Genomic DNA, 12,500 nt, shown 5'->3' with positions numbered 1-12,500 from the left:
AGCTTGTATGCATCTATGAATCTATATGCATATTTATGTACATGAACTCTCATACATATATATATATATAGAGAGAGAGAATATGAGGGGTTTAGTTCACTGGTGATCTTAAGGAATAGGTTTGCTTACTTTGTGTTATAATTGGTCATCCATTAGGTTCTAAGTTCACAGTTGAGGCTGGAGTTAACGATCCATATTAAGTTTCCGTGTTAACAGGTATATATTATATTAGAGAAGAAAGGATAACAAAAACCAAGGCAGAGCGAGTATCTCAAGTCATTTAGAATAATCTAATTATGGTAAGGTAAATCTGAAATCTTACAGCTGTTTCTGGGATATTCCAAGTGATACGCTAGCATGTCCGTACATTGGGTATTCCGTCATCAGAGACAAGGTGACGACAGAATACCCACTGTACGGACATGCTAGCATATTACATGGGATATTCTAGAAACAGCTGTAAGACTTCAAATTTACCTTACTCTAATTAAATTATTCTAAGTGACTTGAGATACTCGTCCTACCTTAGTTTTTGTTGCCCTTTTACCTCTAATATAATATATTGGGTTGGCAACTAAGTTACCGCCGTTTTTTTTTAAATTTTGAAATTTATTGCGTTTTTAAATTTTAGAATCTACTTTTTCGAGAATTCTATTTTTGAATCATTTTGGAATCCATTTTTTTTTCTAGTTAATTTTAGTTAATTTTTGTTTATTTTCAGATCATTAAAACGTCAATTTAAGAAAAACGAGCATTTTCGGCACCTCCTTTTTGCTTTTAATCAAGGTTCTAAGGTCGGAAAAGCTACCCGTAGCATTTGTGCTGTGTATGGAGAGGGTGCCATAGCTGAAAGAACCTCTCGTGATTGGTATGCCAAGTAAAAAAAATAGGGAATTTTGACCTCAAAGACAAACCTCGTTCTGGCCGTTCAGTCGAGTTCAATGAAGAGCGATTAAACCAACTTTTGCACGAAAATTCTCGTCAAACGATAAGGGAACTGGCTGAGAAAATAGAATGCTCCCACACTGCTATAGAAAAGCATCTTCACTCGATGGGAAAGGTTCAGAAGTATGGAGCAAGGGTTCTGCATGCTTTAAGTGACAACACAAAAATCAACGAGCCACAATCTCCGCTGGTTTGCTTACTTGTCACCGCTCAATTCATGGACACAAGCAACGATTTCTTTACCGAATCGTTACTGGCGACGAAAAATTGTGCCTGTACATGAATATGAAGCAGCGTTAGGAACGGCTTAGCCCTGGGAAACAAGTGACACTGCGCGTGAAACAAGATCTTCATCCGCGTAAAACGATGTTGTGCGTATGGTGAGACCGGGAAGGGATTATTATCCATTACCAATTGCTTGAACAGAACCAAACGGTCAACGCAGAACTCTATGTTTAACAGATGGAACGACTCAACACGGCTATTTAAGAGAAAAGACCTTATCGGCAGCATGGAGTTCTTCTGCTGCACGACAACGCCCACCCTCATATCGCCAATATGACCAAGGAAGCCATTCAAACGCTTGGCTGGGAAGTGCTGCCACACCCACCGTACTCTCCTGATTTGGCACAAACGGGTTTCCACCTCTTTCGATCTCTTCAAGTGCTATGCGCGGAGTTTCGTTCAATTCTGATGCAGAATTGAGAGCTTGATCGGATCAATTTTTCGAGTCGAAATCTGGTGATTTCTACCAACGAGGTATTGAAAATCTTGTTGAGCGTTGGGAAAAAGTTGTAAACAACAAAGGTAAATACATTATTGATTAATTAGTTGTTATTTTTTATTAAACCTTTTAGAAAATTTAAATTAAAAAAAAACAGCGGTAACTTAATTGCCAACCCAATAATATAATATAATATAATATAATATAATATAATATAATATAATATTATATATATATATATATATATATATATTATATATATATATATATATATATATATATATATATATTTCATATATGCAGGCATATATGCGCATATACACACTCACAAGTACGTACATACATGCATCTGTATACATATGTAAGATACATATGCTTATATACTACGTAACTAAGAATACCTGAAGCAAGTAAACTCTAGATCCCACTCCAGAAATTTATTTCAAAACTTTCAACTGTTGAGATTGACTTGATATGACAATATCCTATCTTTCTTTTTAGTAAACACTAAAATTACTTCTTAAAACAGTAGGATATTTCCCCCCACTCATGGTATTACTCATAGCTTAGGCTGTCAATTTTATAACCGAAAAGTTATCACTATCACACTTGTTTTAGGTTTTCTGAATTATCTGTTGTATATAAATCCATATAAAAATATTATTTAGGTTACTGCGTATCAAGTGTTATACGTAAAGGAGGACGACTGCAGTATCCTGAATAGCTGCTGATTTAGACTTAATACTGCTTAGGTATCCAATGAAAATAAAGATATATGTATTTACAAACATAACTATTGACACATGTATACATGCATACATAAATATGTATACATATATCCATGCACATGTTATATATTGCAGTTTAAAATGCGTACTCAAATATTGATAGAAGAAATATATCGACGGCTTATAGATTCACGTATACAAATATATACAAAGATAAGCAGATATATACATGAACATATATATATATCAGAAGAAGAAAAAAATAAGAGATGGGAGGAGTATAAATAAATTTATATACGCCAACAGGTGTATTTACATGGACGAAAAACAAATATGTATATATGTAGACAACCTAACAACCATTCTATAAAGGGATATATATATAAGCATGGAAATGAATATACAAATATAAATACAATTATGCAAACACTTCCATTAGATTGAATTTGCCGTCTTTATTAAAGTTAGTAATTAATGTATGTTAATAAAGGTGTAAATTTCTTGGTATATATGAAAGCTATTCAAAGTTTAAAAGGTATAGATACAGAGAGAGATGCTGTGATTGTAGGATAGTAAGTTTATTGATAAGGGAAAATATTTAGGTAACTATAGAATGTAGGTATAATCTTCAACAAATATAAAGATTTTCAAAGTAGTAATGTTTAAACTTAAATACAATAACTATTTTAATAGTAAAGTTAAAGAGCGGTGGGCTGAGGTATGGAAGTATATGTTAGTATTGGTAAAAAGTAAAGTTCAATATTAATGTAGAAATACCATAACAATTTGAAATTTTATGCGCTATCATCAATTGGAAAAAATAAGGTATTTTCATAGTAGAATATTTGAATATTTACTACAGTTATCAGTCATTAAATCGGAGATATAAATGTTAATTAAATTAGGGAAAATAATTACATTAATCTAGGTAGTAGAATGTATGGAAATAGTATAATATATTATCAATCAAGATAATACTAACTTACGAGGGTGAGTCAAAAAGTAATGCCATTTTGTTTAGGACAGGTATAATTACCAACAAAGGAACATGTATCATACATTAAAATGAAGCTGGTCCTCTGTGGATCCCATCTCTACTTCTCGACATAGTCACCGTTTCTCTCAATAGCAATGTTCCACCTTCGAATGAGAGCATGTATCCCTGCCCCTTAAAATTCTATTGACTGTTCTTTGAGCCACTTCTTCACTACAGTTTTCACGTCTTCGTCACTGGAGTAATGTTTGCCTCTCAAACCTTCTTTGGTGGCGTCGAAGAGATGATAGTCTGAAGGCACTAAATCTGGTGAGAGTGGAGGTAGTGAAGAAGTGGTTTAAAGAACAGTCAACAGAATTTTATGGGGCAGGGATACATGCTCTCATTCAAAGGTGGAACATTGCTATTGAGAGAAATGGCGACTATATTGAGAATTAGGGATGTGATCCACAGAAGACCAGCTTCATTTTGATGTATGATACATGTTCCTGTGTTGGTAATTATACCTGTCCTAAACAAAATGGCATTGCTTTTTGACTCACCCTCGTATAATTATCACAGAAGGGAATTAACAAGGAAAAAGGTAAATGTATATAAGGGATATTTGTACTAAATAGTAAAAATGGGGATATATCATGGTAGTTTATTAGTATATTATTAAGTTGTTATAATGATATGTTTATTAAGATATATTATCTGCATACAAACTATTAAACTAGTGTTACAATTTACTAAGTACAGATATTATAAGTATAATGTTATATATGTTTATAAAATAGAAAACATTTATGATTAAAATGTTGTCATCTTATAATCAGTTCCTCATGCCGATTAATCACAACTGATTTAGTTTTACTAATTTTATTGATATGGAATGCCGCAGATACACAATGTCCACACCATCTATTACCACTATTATACGGTTGTGCGTTGCATACAATGAACCAAACAATTTTATCTTCAATATTTTTATCGATGAGGGCGGCGAGCTGGGTTCAAATTCCACTGAGGTCGACTTCGCCTTTCATCCTTTCGGGGTCGATTAAATAAGTACCATTTACGCACTGGGGTCGATATGATCGACTTAATCCCTTTGTCTGTCCTTGTTTGTCCCTTCTGTGTTTAGCCCACTGTGGGCAATTAAAAAATATTTTTATCGATGAGAGAATATATGAATTTAGCCAGAGATGTATTATTAGCCTTCATATGTAATTGTACATCTATGATTATTCTATCGAAGTTTGAATGAGGATGAAGATGCACCAATGTAGACATGTTCTTACTAAGAGCAGTGATACAGGACTTATATATTATGTTTTCCCTCAGGCATTGATTATTAATATATTAATAGAATAAATTGTTTTATTGCAACAAAAAAGTAGAGTTTTGTATATTTAGATCAGTTCAAATAATGTTTAACCTTTTTATAGATCAAATACGTCGTAAACATGCTATCTATGAATATATCTATCTATCCCCACACAAGCACGCACACACACACACACACACACACACACACACAAGCACGCACGCACACACACACACACACACACACACAGAGGAGTGAGTGGACAAACACAAGAAAGTGACATTCAACACATAAGGTAGAACTTGCATCAATATAATTTAGAAGTTTGCCATAAATTTTCATTATATATATATACATATATATATATATATATATATATATATATATATATATATATATATATATACCAATTAAGGACTGAACACGAAAAGGTGGACAGTCAACATGCTAGATATAGACGTCAAATCGCCATTCTCCACAAGGATTATGTTCTCAAATAAAAAAAAAAATCAGCACGACCTAAAGCAATGGATGAGACAAAAGAAATATACTAAATGGAATAATTACCTACGTACTGCAGTTTCAGCTATTAATATCACAAGGATATCTGTAGCTTCATCAGCGTATTTTGTTATGAGCATAATATGCTGTACTAGATGAAAAACGGTACCGGAGTCCCGCATGCAAAAAGTACAACCTATTAAGTTCGGATGTATCTTTCGAATGCACATTTCGAAGATACATCCGAACGTAATAGGTTGTACTTTTTGCATGCGGGACTCCGGTACCGTTTTTCATCTAGTACAGCATATTATGCTCATAACAAACTACGCTGATGAAGCTACAGATATCCTTGTGATATTAATAGCTGAAACTGCAGTACGTAGGTAATTATTCCATTTAGTATATTTCTTTTGTCTCATCCATTGCTTTAGGTCGTGCTGAATTTTATTTTTATTTGAGAACATAATCCTTGTGGAGTATGGCGATTTGACGTCTATATCTAGCATGTTGACTGTCCACCTTTTCGTGTTCAGTCCTTAATTGGTATATATAAATATTTTAATCTTCGGATTCTTTTTAATGTGCTAGACCACTGGTTTTAATTGACTAATATCAATTTCTACCCTTAATTTTTAAATATGAAATATATGTTCTCAAACCGATAAATTGACTGCTGCTAATTATTGGCTGCAGGCTAGTTTTTCGATTATCAGCGCGCCAAAAGTAGAGGCATTCGAAAGATACATCCGAACGTAATAGGTTGTACTTTTTGCATGCGGGACTCCGGTACCGTTTTCATCTAGTACAGCATATTATGCTCATAACAAACTACGCTGATGAAGCTACAGATATCCTTGTGATATTAATAGCTGAACTGCAGTACGTAGGTAATTATTCCATTTAGTATATTTCTTTTGTCTCATCCATTGCTTTAGGTCGTGCTGAATTTTATTTTTATTTGAGAACATAATCCTTGTGGAGAATGGCGATTTGACGTCTATATCTAGCATGTGACTGTCCACCTTTTCGTGTTCAGTCCTTAATTGGTATATATAATATTTTTAATCTTCGGATTCTTTTTAATGTGCTAGACCACTGGTTTTAATTGACTAATATCAATTTCTACCCTTATTTTTAAATATATATATATATATATATATATAAAAATATATATTATATATATATAAATATATATATTATATATTATATATATATATATATATATTATATATATATATATATAGATTATATATATATATATATATATATATATATATATATATAATAAATAATAAAGAGAGACAGAGAGAGGAGAAGAGAGTGAAAATGTGTGTTCGCATATCTTAAAAGATACTTACAGACAACAAAGCAGTCATCATGCTCATCCGAACCATCTGCGCAATCCTTGACTGTATCGCAGTATTTTGTTTTATTGATACACTGTCCGTTATTGCAGGTAAATTGGGATGCGTTGCACACTAAAAATGAAGAAATGAGCAAATAGACAAACGATAAGTGATGCATGATGGTTGAATCTGAAGGTGTGCTTAAACACACCACACTCACATGCATACACACACGCACACACACATATCAGTATATTTCTGTATGATTGTTTGTCGATATGCATAGGAGTGGCTGTGTGGTAAGTAGCTTGCTAACCAACCACATGGTTCCGGGTTCAGTCCCACTGCGTGGCATCTTGGGCAAGTGTCTTCTGCTATAGCCTCGGGCCGACCAAAGCATTGTGAGTGGATTTGGTAGACGGAAACTGAAAAGAAGCCTGTCGTATATATGTATATATATATGTATGTGTGTGCATATGTTTGTGTGTCTGTGTTTGTCCCTCTAGCATTGCTTGACAACCGATGCTGGTGTGTTTACGTCCCTGTCACTTAGAGGTTCGGCAAAAGAGACCGATAGAATAAGTACTGGGCTTACAAAGAATAAGTCCCGGGGTCGATTTGCTTGACTAAAGGCAGTGCTCCAGCATGGCTGCAGTGAAATGACTGAAACAAGTAAAAGAATAAAAGAATAAAAGAACATATATATATATATATATATATATATATATATATGATTTGTTTAAAGGGCACAACACATGTATCAAGTGGTACTAATATTTTCATATACTGAGAAATACTCAACATATGAAACAATTAGTATCGCTTAAATACATGTATTGTGCCCTTAAAAAAATAATATTTATCTCTCACCAGATGGAGTACATCTTTGTTGAACTTTCTATTAGTGAACAGTACATCATATATATATATGTATATACATATATATGTTTAAAACTATAAATTAGGGTATCTGAGAGATACCACTACGCTGAAATAGCAGTCAAACCCTGACCCTAAAGCCACATTAAATGTTCATTTAGCGCTAGGAGAATATATATATATCTGTATTTATGTGCTATCTGGTATATTCGACAGAAGAAGGCAGAACTTCTCTTATGCAAAACCATAAATCCAGGATCTTGAATTATCCAGAAAAATCCTTTTTGCTAGACTCTTTTGTTTCTCTATCTACTCTACTAGCGCTATATGAACAATTTAATGTGGCTTTAGGGTCAGGGTTTGACTGCTATTTCAGCGTGGTGGTATCTCTCAGATACCCTAATTTATAGTTTTAAATAATTATTACCTTTGTATGGTACTTATTCCCATGCTGGCCACTTGAAAAGATCGATATTATCCTTATATATATTTATATATATATATATTATATATATATATATATATATATATATTTATATATATATATATATATATATATATACAATAATAAATCTCTGGGCGAGATATAAACAGTAACTGCTCTTGCAAGGACACCGAGATGGTGTCAGCTCTTCTGGTGACGTCGATGTTCGCCTGGGGCTAAATGCATCAGTAACACCCCCACCACCCCGCCCTGACCCTAGCCACATTCAGATGGCTGATCCCTCTTATGTTATATATATATATATACTTCAAATAATTATAAAGAATACAGAAACTGGTACTTGATCAAATTTTTCTTTTAATTTTACACATATATATTGAGCAAATACTTTTCTGCTTGGACAATATTTATTTTTATCTTAAACCCGTATATATATAATATATATATATATATATATATATATATATATATATATATATATATATATATATAAAATAGTAAAAAGTGAAAGAACTACAGAAGGCTTAAAGGTTAAAAAATATATATATTTGCGTCAATATGTCTGAAGAATATTAAAAATTTTTTTCTTACAATGACATAATTTAGAAGAAAGACCGGTTCGCGTTTAGCTTTTCAAATTTCTTGAAATTTGAAATTTGAATATATATATATATATATATGTGTGTGTGTGTGTGTGTGTGTGTGTGTGTGGTGTGTGTGTGTGTGTGTGTGTGTGTGTGAGTGTGTGTGTGTTAACCGTAGTTTGCTTGATTTGAACTTTTTCTATTGTATCCATTATACTTATCTGATGCCTCAGGTTTGACTTGAGCATTTCTACGCTGTCTATGTTTCGAAAGAAAATTATATAGGTGCGCAGGAGTGGCTGTGTGGTAAGTAGCTTGCTTACCAACCACATGGTTGCGGGTTCATTCCCACTGCGTGGCACCTTGGGCAAGTGTCTTTTACTATAGCCTCGGCCCGACCAAAGCCTTGTGAGTGGATTTGGTAGACGGAAACTGAAAGAAGCCCGTCGTATATATGTATATATATATTTATATATATATATATATATATATTTCTTTCTTTCTTTTCTTTTACCTGTTTCAGTCATTTGACTGCGGCCATGCTGGAGCACCGCCTTTAGTCGAGCAACTCGACCCCGAGACTTATTCTTTTGTAAGCCCAGTACTTATTCTATCGGTCTCTTTTACCGAACCGCTAAGTAACGGGGACATAAACACACCAGCATCGGTTGTCAAGCAATGCTAGGGGACAAACACAGACACACAAATACACACTCGCATACATATATATACATATATACGACGGGCTTCTTTCAGTTTCTGTCTACCAAATCCACTCACAAGGCTTTGGTCGGCCCGAGGCTATAGTAGAAGACACTTGCCCAAGGTGCCATGCAGTGGGACTTGTATATGTATGTGTGTATATGCTTGTGTATCTGCGTTTGTCCACCAACATCACTTGACAACCGATGCTGGTGTGTTTACGTCCCCGTAACTTAGCGGTTGGTAAGACAAAAGGGACCGATAGAATAAGTACTCGGATTCCAAAGAATAAGTCCTGGGGTCGATTTGCTCGACTAAAGGCAGTGCTCCAGCATGGCCGCAGTCAAATGACTGAAACAAGTAAAAGATAAAAGAAAGAAAGATAATATTCTCCATATGAAATATTTATATATATTATTTTATTCTTTTACTTATTTCTGTCATTTGGCAATTATACAATTTCGGCTCTCTTCTTCACAGCTGAGGGCTTGACTAACAATCAATAGGTATCCATATTGAACAAGACATGCGAAGTGTTTATATATAAATTTTGAAATGGTTGGATTTGAACTCAAAAGACAAGGCATGATTTAACTCGAAGCAGATAAAGCTATAAATATTGACATGTAAATAAAACCAACAACAATAGAAGTAAAGCTAGTTATAGCATTTTGTGATACTTACAAATATTACAGTAAAGTTCATCAGAACCGTCTGTACAGTCTACTTTTTTGTCACATTTCAACTTTGAATCGACACACTGTTTGTTGTTACAAGTAAATTCATTTACAGAACATGCTGAAACATCGAAAATAGAGAAAGGAAATGAAATGGAAGATATAACCATTTTACAGATTTCAAATACTATGTAAAATATCTTATGCATTTATGCAAGACGAATTATTTAATTTTCACTAGATTTTAATCCACCAGCCTTTAAGATTTACAATAAATGTATATTACTTCTATTTATAAAGATAGCAAAACGCAAAGCTAAAGGCCGTATTGGCTGCGGGTGAGGATAAGACTACGAATCAGTTGTAGGAGAAAATAAAAGGGGAAGTGAAGTGACGAATGATACGAGGTTTTATATATGTGTGTGTGTGTGTGTATCTATCTATCTATCTATCTATCTATCTATCTATCTATCTATCTATCTATCTATCTATCTATCTATCTATCTACCTATCTATCTGCCTGCCTGCCTGCCTGTCTGTCTGTCTGCCTGCCTGCCTGCCTGCCTGCCTGTCTGTATGTCTATCTATCTATCTATCTATCTATCTATCTATCTATCTATCTATTCCCCTCTCTCTGTGTATGTATATATATATATATATGTTACTCTCTTCAAACCAATTAAAAGGTTCCTATTTCTTTCCGATCCCCTATGACATAATATTTTAACGCAAGAAATGCAAAAACATGCATTCATTGTTGCCATGTGTGTGGAGCCACCCATTTAGAAATGACCAACTTCCTAAATGTTGGAAACTCTTTTGTACTCAAAGTTCAGGTAAAATTGGAAACCTCTTTTGGGAATGTTTCCATAGAGAAAACGTCATTCCAAACGTTCGGACACTATAAGGACACCGTAATTCACCAAAAGAGTTCAACATTGTTGATGATTATTCCAAAAGTCTATCGGGACCATTCACAAAAAAACTTCAGGTGTCAGAGTGAACTATCAGAACTTTGGTGTATGAGGGCATTCGTTTGAAGTCTATGGACTGAGGTGAGGCAAATTCATGTCCGAAAAGATACAAACAACCGTTTGATCTGTGCTAAGCAGTCGTTTAACAAGGTTAAAATCCTTCACAAACATGGTACGCTTTAGTTCTTTGAGAGAAAATTTTGTCCAAAACCAAAGGGAAAATAACAGTTAGTTATGTACTGGATCGTTCTGATGTCCACAGAGTAATGCACACTTAGTGTCCAGCAACTGTGATGGCTTTTGGAGTGTTAAATAAAGAATGTTGTTACGCTATCTCATATCTTTCCTCGAGGATTTAGAATTGACGTTTCTGGATATATTGAGTTGGTGGAGACAGTTGTTCAGCCCCGTATGGTTGAAGTACTCAGTGGATACAACACCTTTTCATCCAGCGCACTTGACCCAAGAATGGAAGTCAAACAATATTTACAATCATGTAACACCAAACTCGTGGCCTCCAAACTCGCCAGATTTAGATCCCATGGACTACTACTTGTGGAGCCTTCTTGAAAGGGAGACTAATCTACAACATCATCGATTCACTGAAAGCCGCAATGGCCTAGGCAATGTACGAAGTGAATAATGACGAATAAGTAAGATAATGTCAACGATTCTACTCCTGCACTGAAGCAGTCATCGAAGCTGAATGTAGATTCAGAGAACAATCTTATAAGAAAAGTTATCGAGATGTGCACAAAAATTTGTTTTAATAAAATTTAGGCTTTGCTAGATTAAAGTTGTCTTATCAAAGTATAATATATGTCCTCAAATACTACTATATACACGCAGGCGCGTGCCCACACACACACATACAATATATATTTATCAGAAATACAGAGTGGCAGTGAACTTGAACTTCCGCCGGTCGAGTAACGTGGCTAGCCGTTGCCGGTGGAATATTGTTACGCAATCACGCTATACTTTCTGATTAAAATAATTATTTAGAATACGCACATGTATCGAATCCTTTTTTATTTTTTTATTTTAAGGACACTTAAATCAAGGATGTAGACCAGTGGTTCACAACCCGTTTATTCAAATGAGTTTTCTCCCGGACCCTTTTAATATTCTTATCGATATATACGTACGTACATACATACATACATACATACATCATACATATAAATATATATATATATATATATATATATGTGTGTGTGTGTGTGTGGTGTGTGTGTGTGTGTGTGTGTGTGTGTGTGTGTGTGTGTGTTTGAGAGAGAGAAATTTAGAATTTGGTTCACAGGCTCCCAGTACTATCTTTTCAGACCACCAGGGGCCCGTGGACTCCAGTTTGGGAACCATTAATGTAGGCATACGCAACCCCATACATGTATATGTATCTATTTCTGTTTTTCAACTACTTCACACAATGTCGATCAGATTATATCGTATCACGAATATTATGTCGACGGCCAAGATATATAGCTCTCAAATGGAGTAGTCTACCTAGCTATAAACAGAGTGCCATAAGCGAAACAGCTAACTCAGAGACTATTACTGGTCGAATATAAATGAGTAGGTTTGCAAATATGTTTCTGTACATGAATGTGTAAGTCTATATGCGCATGTGTGTGTGTGTGTGTGTGTGTGTGTGTGTGTGTGTGTGTGTATAATGAAGGTGTGAGGCTT

The 12,500-nt window shown here is 34.4% G+C and overlaps 1 protein-coding gene across 1 annotated transcript in view; it reads right to left on the bottom strand.

Annotated features, from left to right (window-relative positions):
* Positions 1-12,500, bottom strand: part of LOC118764670 (SCO-spondin-like) — a 109,862-nt gene that overhangs the window by 13,933 nt on the left and 83,429 nt on the right. The window contains exons 32-33 of the mRNA XM_036505672.1: positions 9,845-9,958; positions 6,563-6,682 (exon numbers count right to left, since the gene is read on the bottom strand). Coding sequence (XP_036361565.1) covers positions 6,563-6,682; positions 9,845-9,958 — 234 coding nt within the window. The remainder of the gene's footprint in view (positions 1-6,562; positions 6,683-9,844; positions 9,959-12,500) is intronic.

The sequence above is a fragment of the Octopus sinensis genome, linkage group LG9 (assembly GCF_006345805.1).
Source record: "Octopus sinensis linkage group LG9, ASM634580v1, whole genome shotgun sequence".
Lineage (NCBI taxonomy): Eukaryota > Metazoa > Mollusca > Cephalopoda > Octopoda > Octopodidae > Octopus > Octopus sinensis.
The sequence above is the reverse complement of the archived record's forward strand: the minus strand, read 5'-3'. Positions and strand labels throughout refer to the sequence as shown.